Source organism: Vanellus vanellus, assembly GCF_965231255.1.
Source record: "Vanellus vanellus genome assembly, chromosome: 12".
NCBI lineage: Eukaryota > Metazoa > Chordata > Aves > Charadriiformes > Charadriidae > Vanellus > Vanellus vanellus.
The window spans coordinates 1226349-1245188 of record NC_138917.1 but is presented as its reverse complement, the minus strand read 5'-3'; the positions used below and the strand labels follow the sequence as shown (position 1 = coordinate 1245188).

Below are 18840 nucleotides of genomic sequence, written 5' to 3'. Positions count from 1 at the left end.
TTAACTTTTACACTTTATGTAAAAATCACAAATGACTCTTCCTGTTGGAGGCTTTCCCTGTTAATACTGTCTCAGCCCTCCTCCCCCCCCCCCGTCCCCTTTTTGTATTTGCAGCCTAGAAAATTACATGCAACAAAACCGAACTTCTGGAAAGGGTACTTAACTTTTGTTGCAGCAACCGGACAGCAATATGTTGCAAAGATTCAGCAAGTATTTTGTTCAGAATAGGGTTTTGAAACACAATAGCAAGCCAGCTTTTTCTGGAAAGCCCTGCATGCTTCTAAATAGGAGCCATGCTTGACTTCTGGAAACTTTATGCCCAAGTTCAACTGACTGTAAAGTCATGGAGGACTTGAGTGTGTAGGGAGCTTTACTGCGATGTGCTTCTAGCATGTCCTGGACTACCTGAAAGATCTGGAACAAAGTTCTTCAGTGAATGACTGGATGTACGTGGCCATATCAAGTCCATGGGAGACCACTGTTGAAAAATCAGCATTTGTAACTCAGCTCAAAGTAAAGCTACTGTTTAGGAAAATAACAAAAGATACCTATGATCCCTTACAAGGAAAGAGAGAGTGGGTCTTCCTGACCACTAGAGGTTGGTCTGTGGCTGCTTCTTAACCATTACAAAATAACATCAGGTGGAGAGCCTAATAACAATCTAGAAGATTGGCTACAGTCTGTATCGCATGGTTTTCCTGCTTCCTGCCTCCTTGCAGAAGGAGATGCATCAGCTTCAGATGAGGGGGCTTGGAAAAGGGTAAAGCGCTTTGGGGGAGGTTGCAGGGAAGAGGCTGATGAAGAGAGAGGACACCATGAGGGGAAGGAAGAAAGGGTGTATCAGGGAGGCCTGTGATACTGACATCAGAGGACAGAGAAGGGAAAGAGGAGTACCTTGAAATAGAAACACTTGCCCCAAAGACTCATGTGGCCAATGTCTTCCAAAGTTTTACCTCATCTGCCTCTCAAAATTGTAGTCAAAGACTCCCTTTTATAGAATTAGGGTTTTAAGGTTGTGTGGTGGAACAGGAAATAGAAATGGACACGTGTTTGAGCTTGGGACACAGCAGATGAACATCTCGGGAGAGAATGCAAGTGGAAGGCTGCTGGAGTTTGCTTTTAGGTGTTAGCAATTTCAAAGTTTCTTCTCTCCAAAAGAGAGAAGTTGGCCAGCATGAATAAAAGAAAAAAAGTCTAGGAAAAGTATCCCCCTCAAGAACTTTTAAAGGGTTAAATTGGAACCTTCTTGATGTCAAATTTTCCCAAGCCTCTCCATCAAGTCCTGTCTAGGTGAGTACAGACAAGTATTTACAATTACTATTAACTTCAAAACAAAGGCTCCAAAATTTCTATAAGCTATCAATCACAACTGAAATACATTAAACTAAACTTAGACATATTTCTAGAACAGCTTTGTGCTCTCCAATTTGTGCAATTTTATCGTTTCTAATTCATACTTAAAATCAGCAGTTGAAAGAATATTTTTAGAGTGTAAAGTGAATTTCAATTATATATGTAAAGAGTTCTGCAAATTCATTTTAAGAAGTTACCTCAAAATCTTATCTAAACCCGGTTGGTACCATTTTATTGTTAATTTTAAACTTATGATAGTTAAATTATATGTTGGAATGCCCTGAAAGTGTGTACTTGAAAGAACTCCATGTCACATACTAGAAAAAAAAAAAAACAAACCCAAAAAAACAGTGCTCCTTTCTAAGTGCCTTCACTTCCTAGACGACAAAGATACTTGTCTATGTGAACTGTTATTTATCCCTGCAGCTTAACATGGCAGTGGTGCTTCCATTACATAGTGAGTTATTCATGAAAAACTTGGTCTGGAAACAGGGCACAGGGTTTAACAGTGTTGATAACTGAACAGCAACTTAAGTTTTGTGGAGGGTTTTCATTCACAGGCAATTTTAAAACCATGGTTGGAAGTTAACTTTCCTAATAGACGTTCTCTATTTCAAACAAAAAATAATTCAAGAAATATTGTATTTTAAGAAATCAGATGAGATGATCACAGTGGTCTCTTCAAATTTTTTATTCTATACATATTTAATTCCTAAAAAAGAGAGCAACAAGTATGTTCAGAAATACGTTTTCTATGATGAAAAGCATGTTAATATTTGAAAAAGATTTTTATAATAAAAGGATGAATACAAAAGTTCAGAGATTCTGTACTTTACTGAAAGTCTCATTCCCTATGTAAAACCGCAAGCCCAAAGCCAGTTTCATCAACAAGTTTGTATACATTCTTATGTATGTCATCACTTCTTGACTTGAAAGAAGTCCAATGTGAATCACTTTACACCATGTTTTATTAAATAAAATATTCTATTATACTTCCTTATTCTGTGTGTTTATATATATGAAATGGCTCAATTAAGAAGAGGTGAGTGGGAAGAAATATGAATTCATGTATTACAGATTACCCACCCACAAATGTACTTTAAAACTGTAATTAAAAGTAGGTAATTTTTTAAGTTTTGAAACCTGTCATATAGATCATGACTTGCCATTTTCCCCTTCTGGTGGGAAGATTACTTTTTGTCTTCTAAAGTCACAAAACAATAAAGTTTTCCTCCTGGGTGGAAGGAGACACCCAGTTTAATGCCATAGTGTTAGAAAAATGTATACTGAAACTTTTTATGTAGTCAGGACTAGTTGCAGAATCATATGTCTAACTTTCCATTCTCTTACAAAAACTGTGGAGATAGTGCTATGCAAATAAAGTCCAGGCTCAGGGCACATAAGTGAAGGAAGCATGGGATCTTCTCTGATAAAATTAATAAAATGTGAGACTCTTAACCAAGTAATATTGAATAGATTCTGATGGTTTCCCAACTCAAATGAGTATTCTTTATTTTTGTGCAATAGCAAATTGAGAAACTTCCAGGTAGAAACGCTTGTTAAAAGTCCAAATTTAATTCAGCTGTAGCATTCCACACAAACAGTACTCATTCACTATGCAAATTTTTGACGTATAGATCTCCTGCGTACACTCAATACTGTTTTTCATAAGCACTGCTGTGCTTTCACATTCACTTACTGCAGTGTCCCATTTATACATCCCAACCATGCCTTTTGCCTTCAGTACTTTCACTGGCCACTTTATTTAAGAAATATGCACTAGTTTAATTTCAGGAGACATTTAAGCTTACCTTTATTAAACTGGTGCAACCTATTTTTAATGCATTTTTAAAGTGGTTTGTTTTGATTCATCATAAACCTGCTCCTAAAGGTACAAACAGACAATCAGGAAAAACTACCCTGAATAAAAACGTAACCTACATTGAGAGGAAACGGATGGTAACAAACCAGTTATTAGCAGTTTAGTCTTGTGACTCGAGCAAGTCATACAATGTGTGACTTAACAGATTGAGTCTGGGAACAGAAGAGTTGTGTGCATGTGTGCACCGCCAGCCCTGCACTCGTTTCCATCTGCGCATTGCACAAGTGAAGGTGGGTTATCCACTGACGCACCTTTTTCAATTTGTGGAAAATCTCCAAAGTCACAAAATGAAGAATGAGTCACCATTTCAGTCCACAGAGCAGCACCTCAAATACATCCAAGCGTGCAGACGTCCATGCTACTGCAGGCCAGCAGAGACAGAGAACGGAATCCAAGCTGCTTTCTGCTGGCAGCTTCACAAATCCATGCTGCCAGAACAGAAGCAATGAACTGTGGGCAATGGTTATTCACAGAGGCAAAATTATTTATTTTGAAGGTCCCACCAAAGAAACTTCCCTGCCATTAGTCAAAGAAGTCATGGGGGAGGACCTCTGTCATTCTCTTAAATGGTGTTTCCGAACGCATGAGGCAAACATTGATGGGAAAAGGGTGCACAGGCACACAATGGCAGCGGTGTCAGTAACAAAATAAACTACCTCAAATTTGCTGTGGGGATGCTGAGGGAGCACAGTATGCCAGAGCAGCTGCTGTGCTGATGCCAAGAATCTTATTTTTGGTTTACTTCTGTCAACAGCGCCCACATTAGGAAATTGTATTACTGCAGCCATTCTTGTCTAGCTAAAGCAGTTGCTGTGGACAGCAGTGTCTAACGCTCTGCAGCAGCCGCAGCAGTGCAGATGTGGGTGCGGGTACCCTGCCTGCACCTCGGGACTCCAAACAGCTCCAGCAGCACTGGAAGTTCCCTCCTTTGAGGGCGTGAGCGTGCGAGGCAGCCGCGCGCCGCAGCTGACGGCTCTCCGTACGCGTGAGGGACATTGTGCCGCTGCAACTGTCCTCACGGGGTGCGAAGCGACGGCACAGGGCAGGATTACGGCAGCTCCGCTACCAAAAGACAACGGGGCTGCACGACACTTCAACTCACAGGATCATTATGGTCGGAAAGAGACCTTTAAGATCATCAAGTCCAACCGTCAGCCTGGCGCTACCAAGTTACTACCGAACCCCCCGCTGTACCGGGGCCGCGGGCCTCCTCCGTGCCTCAGCCCCCCCGCCATCAGTCCCGGCAGACCCCGCTAACGGCCGGCACTCACACAGCCCCCCTGCACCGCCAAGGCACCTGCCTGCACACGCTGCCGCTCCTCGGCTTCCCGGGGAGCCGCCTCACCAACGCCCCCGGGCCCTCTCCTTCACGCCGCCGCCCCCGGGCCGGGCCGGACCGGACCCCGCCGCGCCTGCCATGACGGGCCGCCGCCGCGCGCCCTGCCCGGCCCCGCCCACCGGGCGGGGGAGGAGGAAGCCGGCCCCTCCCAGAATGCCTCGCGCGCGGCAGAGGCCGGCGCGCCTGCGCGCTGCGCGGCCGGCTCCCAGCTCAGCGCAAGATGGCGGCGGGCGCCTCGGACCCCCTGGAAGAGATGCTGCTCTTCTCCGAGGAGGTGGACGAGAAGGCGGTCAGCGACCTGGTGGGCTCCTTGGAATCGCAGCTGGCCGGCGGCCGGGGCTCCGCCGAGGCGCCCCAGCCCAGGCCCTCCGCCCCTTCCCAGCAGCAGCAGCCGCAGCAGCAGCAGCAGCAGGGGAGCCTCGCGGGGGGCAGCAGCCCCGTCCGGCAGCAGCAAGGGCATCCCGCGCCTCCTCCCGCTCCCGGGGCAGAGGAAGCGGCGGGCTGCCCCGGAGCCGCGGAGAGCCGAGCCCCTGCCCAGGGGCCGCTCCCCTCCCCGTCCCCCCCGGCGGCGGCGGCGGCAGCGGCGGCAGCAGCGGCGGCGGCAGGGAGGGGAGCGAGTGTAAACAGTAGTAGTGTGCAGCAATCACATGGAGCGGCTCTCCTCGGCGGCGCCGGCGGCAGCCCCGCCGCCCCTGCCCCGCCGCAGCCCGCCGGCCCCCCGCCCCAGCCTGTCAACAACCATGTGGCCGCCGCCGCCGCTGCCGCCCGGGACGCGGGGAGCCCCAGCCCCGGCGGCAGCCCGCCCGCCGCCAGCGCACCGCCGCAGCGCGCCGAGGCCGCGGGGGGGAACGGAGCCCCGGCGGAGGGCACCGCCGCCGCCACCACCGCCGCACCGCTCCCCGGCGAGGCGGCGCCCAACGGGGAGGGCGCCGGGGGCCGGCCGGCGGCAGTCCCACCAGTCAGCAGCCAGGGCCGGGCCGACGCCGCCACAGCACCGACCAAGCCCCCGCTCCCCGCAGTAAACGCACTCAGTAACTCCGCCAGCCCCGCGCCCGCCCCGTCGGGACAGGGCTCGGCCGCCAACGGCGCCCCGCCGGCCCCCCCCGTCGCCGCCGCCGCCCCCAAGCCGGCGGTGGGCCCGGCCAAGGCGGGCGCTGCCCCCCCCGCCGCCCCCCAGGCCCTCTCGCCCCGGCCGGCGCTGGGCGCGGCCCCCCGGCTGGTGGCCCCGCAGCTCATCGTGCGGCCGCCGCAGCAGACCACCATCCAGCTGCCCCCCGGCTTCACCATCCCGCCCGGTAAGTGGGCAGCCGCCCGCCCGCCGCTCTGCTTAACCCTTTTTTCTTCCCTCCCCCGCTTTGGCTGAGGGGATTTTTTGTCCCCAAAGTTGTCGTCTTGCCGCTGCTCGACGTGCTGGAAAGGACAAGAAGGAGCCACCTGTCCTGAGGGCGACGGCTGACGCGCGGGCTGCCGTTAATGAGGGTGTAATTGGGACGGGACGGGCGGGTGGTAGCGCCAACTAATTATGGCAGTTGGTTGATGAGTTACTTTGGTGTTCGGGCCCGAGCAGCAGTCACGGTAAGTTGTTGGAGCCCTTCAAAACGCTTATAAAATTATTCTGCTTTCCGCTTTGCTCTTGATAAGTCTTGAAAAGTTTTCCTCCTTCAAAGAGCGTCTTCCGCCATGACTTGGGCGGCAAGGTGCAGGCTAATTTGGGTAATTTAATCTAGAATGGTTCGTTTCAGTAAGCGCGATGGTGGCGTTCTCCACAGCGCCTGGGCAGTCTCTATATCGCCGGATTTTATTCCGAACGCTCAAGTAACCGTTACGTTCTCTCTATTCTTTCAGTTTCTTGACTTTAATTGCTAAAAATGTCAGTCTGGGAAGGCTGCCGGCTGCCCCAGACAGCGTCCCCTCATCCTCACCATTCCGACTCAACTCTAGTGCATCTGCTGAAATTTTGAAGGGGTCTGTGGTCCCCTACGCGGATTTTCATGTTGCAAAAAGTTGGTAACTTTGTGCCCTCTTGATTTAGGAGACGATTACGCAGTCTGAAATAACTCATTTCTTCCACCATGCTTCTTGAAATAGTTGATCGTTGTTAGCTCAGATAAGCGGGGCAGAAGGGTGATGGTGCAGCAGCTCGCTTCACAGCGGACTTTTAGTAGATGTGTCTTTGGCCATAGTTCGTGAAACTCCTGCTCCAAATTCTGATGCTCCAACCAGGTAAAGCTCCACGGTTTCACGAAGACCTAAGCAACTTCGAACAGAGAAGAGGCCGCTATTCCGACTCAATTAGTGCCTTTAGCCTTAGATTTCCTGTTCTTAATCTGTTTGATAATGAATATACACATGATAATGTTTATCATAACTTTGCCTACAGTTTTTGAAGTTTATTGTGTCAATACTTTGTTCTGCTACTTAATTTTCAAACAGACAAGGAAAGCGGAGCCCTTAAAAGCAATGTGGTCCAAAGTTTAGAAAATGTTATGAAAATAATACTGCAAAAAGTTGTAATTTTCTTTTATTAAAAGATAGTTTGAAATCCATTAAAATTTGCGTTAACATAAAGATAGTATGTTCTAAGATGAAGGTATTCATAAAATATGTTGTTATTGAGCTTTTAATCTTTAAATTAGTGGATCGTTTATAATTAATTTTGAAACTCCCATATTGTAAACTTCTGTCCAAAGCAGAAATTTAGAATCAATTTTTGAGAACAGGTTATTTTAGCGTATAATATTCATAACTTATATATTTCATCTTTACGTGGCTGAGAGTAAAGAAAAACTAATCTCATAATTTAACCAGATTCTAATTTGTACATAAGTTCAGTAAAAGAAATTTTAAGTCATCCAAACTAAATTAAAACATTGTATTAATATGTGAACATTTATGCATCTATAGTGGTAATTATGTCTGCAACTTTTTTTGCAACTGTCTGACATGTGTTGCAATTAATTTGTCTATTCCATTCAATTTTTTTTTTATTCAGGATGAGTTTTAGAAAATTGGAAGATAAATTAACAAAACACCTGTACATCAGTGTAATGCAAATAGAGCACGTTTTAATGCATGGTAGGCATTATCCTATGAGGATTTTTTGTACGAGGTTCGCAGCATAATCAGAGAAGTGATACCTGTTTGGCCAGTTGGCAATGGACTCATTTTTGTGTGTCCAGATGGTTTAGGAACGGCATATATCAAATATATCATCTGCTTACAGAATTTTCTACGCATATAAACCCAGAGGTTTGGTGCTTGAAAGGCTAGTGAACCAAAAATACTATCTTTTTAAAGAATTTTTATGGTGTGTGTGGAGTTTATTTATTTATTATTTCCCCCAACTCTTCTTTTAAAGATTACTCTCTGGGCTTTGGAAGAGAGTTAGGATCATACCTCTTAGATGTGGTCCGTGCTGTAGCTCTCTGTGTCTTTTACCTTAAAGCTTGATTTCCACAAGTCCTTAGTTTGTAGTGGCAGAAATTAGCCTTCTCTTTGTGCTTTTGGCAGCGATGGTTGGCTGGGAGCACCTAAGACTCCGTGAGTGAGAGCTTTTATTGGTGCTGCAGTTCCCTTACAGGTTCGTCCCAGGATTGGGATTTGTTTTTCTGTGTCAGACACAGAAAGACTTCCTTGGCACAAGGTACATTTGCAATTTGTGCCTTGCTTGATAGAATACTGTTCAAATTTCTTTATCCTCACGATATGTTGCAAACAGTGTCCATTTACGGAGGTGTTTTTTTTTTTTTTTTCTGGGAAGCTAATAATTAAAAGTGGATCTAAACTTTTACTTTCTTTATTTTCCCTTAAAAAGTTAAGAAAGATATATGAAGTAGTTTGCACATAGAAATAAGTTGCAGAAACAATGTCTACTGACTTTATCAACAGAATAAAAGTTGACCTCCTAGATCCTTATTTTTGGGTTCTCCGGTGACAGGCAAGATGTTTTTTCTGTTTAGAGACCCGTTGTATCCTCTCTAGGTTACATTATTAAAATGTGTTCTGGGACTAACTTGGAAATTCTTGTAAAATAATCTGGTTTGGGGAACTGCTTCTTAAGGCGGAGAGAACGAGAGGAAGCACATCATGTGCTTTGCGGTGATCTTGAGTAAGCGTGAAGCTGCAGGTGAGCCAGGGACCAACTTAACTGCTGTCTCCCCTTTTCTGTCCTGCTGATTGCGGAAAACTTCAGAAAAGTTTTTCTATCCTGCTGATTGCCAAAAACTAAGTTACACTTAGGGCAAAACTTAATGTCTGGCTGTGTTGTGTAGAAGGCCTCTGTTTGTGACAAGTGTTACTAGAAAATAATCTGAAAGTATTACCATTTACTTCCAGAAGGTCTTAGGAACTTAGTACTTGCCCCAAGTACTCTCTTAATTTGAAAACAATTCCTCTGGTGTTTTCCTGAAGTGTCTGCACTTGTATCATTTTGTGCTGAGGAGTAGCTGTGTTGGTTCTCTGGGTATGACGGTATTTTTTCTTGACATCTAAACCACAGGTCGTGCCTCCCAATACAGTGGTGGTGGGTGCCAAATAAATCCGTGTGTTCATACTCGACAATTAACTAAATCTCAAATATTGTATACTCAGAAGTGTGTCTGGCCTAATATTTGCATGTGCTCATCCCCTAAAGCTGTTGTTTTTGTAAAGCTCTGGTGTCATCGTCCCCGGTATGTTCATACTGAATTCGGTTCTCAGCTGCTGGATCGTTGTTATAGTTTACTTTTAATGAATATTTCTTTCTAATTTTATTCTGCTGACACTGGCTAGACTGCTGAAAGTTGCTGTACGCCTATACACTCAAGTAACCTTTTTTTTTCGTCACTGTTATCCCTAAACTACAGTTATTTGAATTCCAAACTGAATTGGGCATTAATGTTTGTCTGCTGGGAGGGGCTCCTTTTCTTCTTTGAAATAAAATCTCATACTTCAACAGAATTAAAAAAAATGGTATTAAGAACAAAAGTACAGTGCTATATGTTATTTTAGTCTGTAGTTAGATAGTTCTTTATATATAATTCTTCATGTTACTCTTTATTCTATAGTTACTGTACTTTGTTCTCCTTAGGTATGGTCTTGGTGCGCACGGATGCTGGACAGCTTGTGATGGTGCCTCAGCAGGCTCTGGCGCAGGCTCAAATGCAGGCTCAAGTACAAACGCAGGGACAAGGTCCTACCAGCATCTCGCCTCGGCTTTCAGTGCCCACAACTGGCCCCGTTTTTCGCCTGTCAACAACTCAGGTATGTCTGGCTTGATTTCACTTTGCTTTTGTGCATCATGTTTTCCTCTGTCTTGCACTTTATTCACTCGTGTTTTTTGAAAGTGTAGTTTCCTCCTCTTTTTGGTTGTGAGAACAGGAAATCCTTATTAAAACACAGTTTATTTTCTGAGGCCTAGGTTTTTTTTTTTTGTATTTCAGGAAAAAATCTACTTTATAGAGTCTCTCTTGTTCAGACTGTGAGATGGTTGGAGGCTAGAAGGCTCAGCCTTCGCCAGACATCGTCTGGGCTCTGTACCACTGGTTCAGCAGCATTGTGATATCCCAGCATGCTGCAGGGATGCACGGCACGGCTAGATTTTGCCAGGAATTGGAAAAGAAAAAGCCAAGCACATTCAATACAGGATTTGCAATAATTAAGTTTTCTAATATACTTATTCAAAAGAAAGATTTGACTCCTTTGATTCACCTCTAGGGGTGATCTGTCTACACTTGAAGTTTTGTCTGTGTTATGACTACGTTTCCTTTTTTATATGGATTGACAGGATAGTGTGCTTTCCTACCCCAAACTCTTCAGTGGATTGTGTTTCTTTCAACTCGGAACTGATTTATTTTCAAGGGTGAAGGTGCATTGTTTTTTAAATTATTTGGTAGGCTGCATTAGTTTAAAATTTTGTAGGGAGGCTGTTTAGCTTTGGGCCATTTGGGGCTAGAGCTGAACTGCCGCGCTGAAATGTAGGGGCAAACATCTTGGTACAGGGCAGCTGTGCCATAATAATAATAGGCAGATTTTAAGGTAGTGTTGCCTAAGGTCTTTTTCTGCAGAAGTGATAAGTAATTCTGAGTGGAAAGAGATGAAGACCGTGTCTTTATAATTTTTTTATTGATTGTTGGATAGGTTGCTTGAAATAATGTAAACGTGTTTCCCAGTGTTTAACATTTGGTTACTGTCCCATTATATGCTTTGCGCATTACACCATATTTATAGCCTAAAAGATTATTAAATTTAATTCAAAACTGAAAGCAGTGATAAACTTCTCAGAAGAAAAGGAAGCCAGAATGAAATTGGGGACTTGAAAATAAAACTGCTAACGTGAGGCAATCTAAACCACAGAGTAGCCAACTAGAATGTAAGTTTTAGAAATGAGTGTCACTAGTAGGATTGTAGCTCCATGGACTGTATCTCAGGAAAGATGTAAATAAAAGCCTGAAAACACTTGAGCAACCTTATGCTCTCAGAGAAGAGGTAAGTGCAGTATTGGGTGGAATTTGTAAAAGAACTCTTTGCAGAAAAGGCAGCTGTTTAAAGTTGTGATATCTGGAAGGATAAGAAGACTTGTAGAAGCCTTCGAAGATAAATGTATTTCAGGAAGAATAAATGCAGAGATAAGCCTGTGTTAATTTTGAGATTTATTTTACTAGTTTGACAACAACAAAAACCAGACAAGTTCTTCTTTTCAGTTTGTATGACTGTCTTTGGTTGTTTGGGGCTTCCTTTGTAAATAAGTACAATCAGTTCTTTAGTCCTGACTAGAAGGGACTGTATAGCACATGTTCTAGCAACCCATCCTGAGAGAAGTGCGTAAATGCAAAACAGAAATTGTGGGGTAGAACTGTAGCAAGAGTATGATCTCGGTCTGTTAAAATGAGTTCGTTCGAGCTGTTTCTGTTTCAGAGTTAGTTTTCAAGTAACTTTAACTGCTGTGGCCAGCATACAGAATTGAAATTCAGACTGGAAACATTCATAGCAAATTCAATATTAACAAATAGTCTGTAGTTTGAAAGTGTTTGTGGAATGCACCTTTGTTGTACATAGAATCTTAGGAAGCATAGAAAAATGTAGAGCGAGTGCTTGGCTGTGCGCGTACAGTCTTTATTAGAGGACTGGAGTTTGGATCCCAAAGTCAGCCTTAAGATGTGCGCACGGATAAATACCCCACTGCATCATAAACGTTCCTTTACACTTGTTAGTGCTAATGAGCTGGTAGAGGATAGAGGAGACCAGCGAGGCCTTATGAATGATAGATGTCTTACAGGATGCAAAAGCTGGATTATTTTAGTGTGGTGGGATTAGAAGCACGGTATTGTAGCTTGTCAGAATTCATCTCCTTTGACAGATCTTTGTGGTAGCTGCCCAAACTGTACCGCATCATTTCTTTATCGGTTGTAATTAGCAAGGATAAGAAATAATTAATATTGTCCTTGGGAAGTGTACACTGACCTTCCATGACCCTGCATGTGGTCTGCAGACTCTTGGTTCATTTCTACAGTGCTTATGTTTTATATATGTCCGACCTTAGAGTGTTCCTTAAAAATGATGGTTGACAGCCTTTTAAAACCAGCTTGTAAAGGTTTAAATTTTAAGGGTGTATCATATCAGAACGAGACACTAGACTTTTATTTCATTAGGTGGACGGTTTATAACCAGACACTAGTCGTTGGTTTTCTGGGGGAAATGTCCAATGACAAATATTATGCTAAGGTTTTAGAAGTGTCAGTTATTTGTTTGATTGTATATAATTCGTCAAGAAAAAGGATCAAGTTCTAAAATGCAGAAAGTTAGGAAATTGTGTACTGAAAAATAATTTTTTCAGTGAGTTTATAATTCGACATTTTTCTTTCAGAATCAAATTCTGACGTGTCAGAAAGCTAAATTCTGTCAATTAAAATGCTCAGTAGAAATTTAAAATGTATAGAAAAGAGTGCCATATGTTTTTGTGTCTGTAAAGTATAATATTCAAAAGTCCTAGTCTCCACTGTGACTGAAACACAGAAATATTGTGTGTCATTAGCTCAAGACAGACAGCATATGAACATCAATTGCTTGAGTCCTGTGAAATATTTTGCAAGTGATGAACATTGCAGGCTATGTGGTTTTAACCTCTAGAGCATCAAATACCTCTCTCTCCAGTAGGTCAGTGGAATGATTGTTATTTTACTGTGCAGAGCTCACTAAGTTTAGTATTATGCTTTTGTTCAGTTATTTTAAGATAGCTTTATTTGGCTTAAAATGCAGGGTGCTTTAAATATGTAGAATTTAGTGATGTGCTTCAGTCACTGAATTTGTGTTTTACTCTACCTTTGCCTCTGTAGAAAGTCTATGCAGGTGGAAATTTGCAGACTGCCGTAGCATTCTAGGAAATAGCATCCCACTACGAAGAACATATGATCTGTCTCAGAAAAGCCATAGCTTTCATGGTTCGTAGGTGTTATGGTTGCTTTTCTTCAGATTGTCCTAATTTTTAGCCAGTGTCCAAAGTTGTGCAGCTAAGTGATTGTTTTCAATGTTATAGTTAATTTGTATATACACTTTAGATAATTATTGTGTTAAGAAAGTGTGCTGTGAGCTATGTCGTTAGATGTAGAACACAGGTTATTAAATAACGTGCCAAAGAAATTGCAAAAGCTGGCAGTTACTTTTGGCAACTCATTAAGAAGTGTCGAGAGTGATAACTGGAGAATATAAAATGAATTATGAATTACGTTTTTAAAAACTACAGGAAAGATAGTCTGAAAAATTACCCAAAGTGTCCATCTAAATTTGAAAGGTCTTTGAATCTCTCCCCTCGACAACTAAGTAATTTCTCCTTCACTCTCAGAAAAGGAGGAGAGGAAAGTAAGGAAATGTTTTAACTGTTCTTAAATGAGATTTGCCTTGATTGATACATACAGAGGTGTCCAGATTCTAACAGACTTCTGCAGCCCGATAGTATAAGATTTTCTTCCCATATCCCAGGGCCATCGTTTGATAAATCTCCTCCCAATTATTTGGGAGGAAAACGAAATCGGGCTTCCCATGAAAATTCCTCTAGCTTCAGTGGATGGGCTTAGACGCAGGACGGTGTGTGAGGAAGAAGCGCCCTTTCTCTAGGAGCGATGGAAGCCACTGAAATGGAGTAAGCGTACTCTGTTTTCCCTTAGGATTTAGTATCTGGGCTGAGGATAATGCTTTCCTCGAAGACAGTCGCTCTGTCCTTACATGTTGCATTGCTGAAGGTTCAGAAGTTAAATGTCTGTATACAGTAGTATTTACCTTTGTAGGGAACTGATATAACCATCCCTCTTCCCAAGTTAAAAAAAAATACATTTTGATTGCAGTGCCGAACACAAAAGTTCAGAAAGATTAAGATACGTAACTTCCCTTTCATCCTACATTAATCTCTTCTGTACATGTGCACTGTATTACAGTCTTTGCATGATAAACGCGCAAAGATAAAAGCTTCAGCTGGGCAATCAAGGCACACCATTGACGTTGCGCAGCAAACTTAAATCTGATGTTTCTTACATCTGGAGTGCTTGGCTTTGCCATGTAAGTTATTGTTTCACTTCTGCTGTTTTTAATACCTTTCTCTCATTTTTTGCAGCTTTTAGGAGTAGAGGATGTAAGCAAATGTACTACCTCTTTGGGGACAGTTTTGCGTTAGATTCTTGGAAGAAGATAGGCAAATCCATTTTGGAAGGAAGGTTTGGGTTCTTGTCTCAACTCTTAGGTGGGGTAATCTTTGATTAGACGTCTGCTTATGCTCCTCTCAATTGTTGCTGTGTAAAATATGAATAAAACGAGCTTGTTTTCAATTCCTGGTGGAATTCTGGAAAACTGGCTAATCAGGATAAGCAAGTACCTTGTAGGGAGGGTCTCAGTTCTGCTCAGTTTAATGCCAAAGTCAAAGGCGCTGGAGCACGGGCATGTGTGCCAAAAGGGTGGACAGTGGCTGAAGCACAGAGTCCGAAGTAGTGAAATGCATTCAGTCACAAGAATCAGAATAGGAAGGGAACAGAATAGTGCAGAGAAAGCAGTAATTGAGAGAAGTACCTGTAATAGGAAGGTGGACTTGGTATTTCCATGATCTTTTACATTTACAGTCTTTCTGGTTTCTTTAAGTAAAATATTCAAGAAAAGCATGAATAGGCACAATTGTACCCTAAAATAGTTTCAGTTTAGGTCCAGTTATAAGGTTGTAGAGGACTACAATGGGGGGATATTAACTATAGCTAACTACACTGTATTTTTTAGGGAAAGGATATTGCAGAATATTCAGGTATATAAAGCCAAAACATTTTTCAGATTGTGAATATAAATTCATCTTCTTGGTGCAGCTACCAGAGGCTTGACTTTTTTAAATTGGTATCCTATGTTTTATATGGAAGTACTTAGTCTTACAGAAGATTATTATAATGTTTTGATGCGTTAAGAAGTGCGATTTTGTTGTACTGTGAATACATTTTCAGTGATAACATGCTTATTTGAAAAAAACACATTTAATGAAATAAATATTTGGATGTTTAAAGCAAACATTGGGTTGAGTTTACTGCATAATTTTAGTTGAACAATTTTCTCTTCTTTCATGACTTCAGTTTCCTTTTAGTTTTTGATTGATATTAATTTTAGCTGAATATTAAAAAGCGATTAGTGTTGCCAAAATTTTACCTGTTACAGGATCTTAGTTAAGGTACAGGATTTTTAGGAAACAAGCTATCATTTGATAGAACTTCGGTTGACCTTAGAAAAATTTTGTTCTGGATTCTTGTATTACAAGCAGGTCAAATAAGCGTGGGTTTGCTTGCATTACTATATTCTTCAGAGGTAACAAGCAAATTCAGAAGTCTTTTTAAAACGGTTTATTTAGATTGCATTATATTTTTACCCCTGTATCTTGTTTTGAAGCTTATACTTGTGAGATTATGAAAAATAGGTAGGTGCTGCCATCTAGTTTTGCTTTGGTGAGTTTCTTTTGTTTAGCTACAGTTTTCGTTTGTACAGTTTACGGCTTTTCATGCTTTTGATGCAGGTTTTGTTTGCTGGTTTCTTAATACCCGGTTGGGTTCACATTCATAACCAAAAAGCAAAAATAAGTTACTTATTTTAAATTATTTTTAATTAAAATTATTTTATGTTAGTTACAAAATTAAAGTGCCGGTGTATGCCAAGAATAGAAAATGAGTGTTATATAGGAAAGACCAGTCTTAGCCTGGCCCGTAATATTTCATTACGGAGCACCTGTTACCAGAATTTACAAATTGGGTGAAATAGTCTATGTCGGAATTTTCATGAGACTGCTGCTGAAAATGGATTTGGTCTTAGAGTTTACTAATGGTTTTGTTTCAAATTTGATTCAAAATGTCTTTTCCAGCATTAAGTTGCTTTGTATATTTTTAGCAATCAGAAAAGGCAGTGTGAAGTTGTGTAAAGTGTGATGGTTTATCCAAATATTTAGGTACGTAAGTGGGCTATTTAACAATTCTTCTGCTCCAAATATGATTCCCAATCACTTGAGTTTTCTTTTTATTGCATAAATAATCCAATCGGTATATATGGGTGTATTTTTAAGAAAATGACAATTCTTTTCTAGCTTTGCTTTTTCTTGCTTTAGGCATTTTTCTAACTTTTTCTCTTCAGAATTTCAAGTTGGTGATATAAACGTACTTGTTTTCTGTGTTTTGATATTCACCTTCTGTTAAGTTTCACTTTACCATATTTTTTTAAAATGAAAAAAAGTGTCATTTGAACTTGTGAAGAGTGCTGAATCACCTGCTCTGGAAGTGGCTGTATTTTTGCTATGAGATGTGCTTAATGCAGACAAGAGCAGCTTAGTCTTTGCCATCACACGTGATGTTGAGAGCAGGTCTAAACTTGGCTGACGTTTTCCAAGCTGTTCTTGCTAAAGCAGAGCCTTTCAAATCTGAGATAGCTCCGATAAAACGCTATGCCTGTGTTTTCAGCAGTGTTTGTATTTTAATGTCATGTTTCAGTTTTGGTATTTTTTTTCTTGTTTATTGATCTCTCTCCTCTTATTTTTTGTTTCTTTCTGTTTTTCCACATCCTTTCTGCTTTTCTGACAAGTGCTTATTTTACTTTTTGCAGAAATTTCAAGCAAATAGATAAATCTTTGTTGTTGCCTGAGGGGCATTACCACTGTTATCAAATAAGCTATTCTGTACTATTTTTTTTGTATAGACAGTTTTTGGGCTTCTTGTGCAATATTCTGGAGAAGACGTTTGTGTTAGCAGGGCAGGTAGGTTGAAAGGCCAGAGAAAGTAAAAAATGTGTGGTCTTGGCTATGCTGTAACCACGAAACCATTTTCCTTCCTTTTCTTCATGGTGAGTGAATCTTTTCTGTATAAGCAGACAGTAAGTTCTTACTACTTACAAATTCTACTGTTTACATTTTCATAGCATTAACATATCTTTTTAAACTCCTTAGAAAACACTCAAGCATTAGGAAGGCTGTCAAATCCAACATGCAAAGGTCAGGGATGCTATAAAGGAGGTTCCCGAGCAATCTAATAGTGGCTCCCATGTGCATATGCATTATGCTACATGACCACATACTTCTGTTATTTTTAATTTCTACAGTGTGTAGGCTGGACAGTCTTAATTAATGAAGAATTATGTAATACTTTTTTTTTTTTTTTTCTCTCCACTGTTCAGTTTTTGCTTCAGGCTTATTTGCTGCATATTATCTAAGTCCCCCTCTGAAGTTGGAATTAATAACCAAGCAGGTTTTTTTTGTGAAGCTTATCCCTGTAACAACTTTCTCAACAATGCAGTTAAGGGGATTATTACCCTCTTTTTGTAAGTAGAAAACAGAACCTAATTGTCTCTATTTAAAATACTAAATTAAAAATACTGGTTAATTTTTTGTCTTCAGTTTTTCATTGTCTTCAGTTGCAGCCATGCCCACTCCTGGTCACACACCCTGCATTTCAAGTTGTCCACTCACATGGCATAAGATCATTGATTACAATAGGTTATCTGTATTTGCATGCAGCACGGGCACTGACCAGTTGAGGCAGGGGTGGAATCTAATTGTTGAGCCAAAACTCAGCTGCTTTTTATCCACCGGATTCTTCGGATGAATCCTAGTGGCTATAGCTGGACCAGCCACTTCACCAGAGAACGAGCAAGTACTTCAATAGTGGATTATGTAGGTATTTGCTAACACCAGCAGGATGCTGAGACTTCAGAGGTAGGGATTTGGACTTAGAACCCCTCGTTTCTGAAGGTTTTCTTTGCTGGCCCCAAGCTCCTCTGCCTATCTTGTCTAATTGCTCCCAGACCTGTGTCTTCCTCCCCTGGTGTTCTTCTAGTTCATGAACCCAAAAGGGATGTCACACACGTGAGGAGCACAGCAGCATCTCCCTGCTTTGAATTCTGATGCTGTGGTGTCCCAGAACTGTGGTGGCAATGAAGGTTCTGCCTGTGTTGGCTGGCTTGTTAGAGTTTCTGCCTCCAGGCACTTTCTGCAATTGTGTGCAAATGTCAAGTTTTTAAAGGGTTAGTGCTTTGGCTCAATTTGGCTGTATTTTTACTAGAGTGAAAAAAATCACATCCCTGACATACAAATTGCTCTGCAACTGACATTTAAGTGCATGTTCCAGATGAACCATAACCAAAAGAATTGAGAGGCAGTCAATAAGCATGTGAGGTTTCTCCATGAACTCTTCAGAAATCTGACAGAAATTTAAGTTTCGGAAAACAGAGTTTAATAATGGGGAGTGTTATGATACCTTAATCATAGGTAGAGCTACCAGCCATACCTGTAAGAAAGGTTGTATACATTATTTTCTCTAAAATGAGCTAGCAGATTTGACCTTTAGCCTATGCTTCTGCCAGCGTCTGCGATCCCACCTTAGTTTTCTCTTTGTTAAACACCGTCTTTTATTGTTTGAGGCATCAGGGCATCTTAGCATGGCCTATTTTGTTCGCAAGAAGTCTTCCGGATTAACGATTAAAAATAAAATCGAGTTTTATTTCAGATTTTGCAGACTTAAATCTGAACTTAAAGGTCATACTCTGCTAAAGTTGAGTTTTGCGTGGTACCTGGCAAAGGCCTGTATGGGAAGGCAGACATGGGGAAGGAGTCTTGCGATGTCTATCATGATAAACTTGCCCCTGCTTTTGTGTTAACGTTTGTTCAAACGTATGTTTTTCTTTCTTCCTTTTGTGATTGGTAGTGGACAAGTTTTTTGACAGGACTGATCGTGACATACGCAACACGCTTGTTGCAGGTAAGCACTCTTGCTTTGCAGTGCGGAGGCTGCTGCCG

At 41.9% G+C, this 18840-nt stretch overlaps 1 protein-coding gene and 1 long non-coding RNA gene across 2 annotated transcripts in view; one reads left to right on the top strand and one right to left on the bottom strand.

Moving 5' to 3' along the window:
- Nucleotides 1–2908: 2908 nt before the first annotated feature.
- On the bottom strand, nt 2909–4647 carry LOC309676638. Its single transcript, XR_014269608.1, has 2 exons — nt 4533–4647; nt 2909–3663 (listed from the first exon to the last, which is right to left on the bottom strand). It is a non-coding gene; the product is annotated as an uncharacterized lncRNA (long non-coding RNA).
- A 147-nt stretch (nt 4648–4794) lies between these two features.
- The window catches only part of LOC309676867 (transcription initiation factor TFIID subunit 4-like), a gene marked incomplete at its 5' end in the record, with an annotated part of 144626 nt that continues 130580 nt past the window's right edge, over nt 4795–18840 (top strand). The window contains 2 exons of the mRNA XM_082489518.1: nt 4795–5869; nt 9643–9815. Coding sequence (XP_082345644.1) covers nt 4795–5869; nt 9643–9815 — 1248 coding nt within the window. The remainder of the gene's footprint in view (nt 5870–9642; nt 9816–18840) is intronic.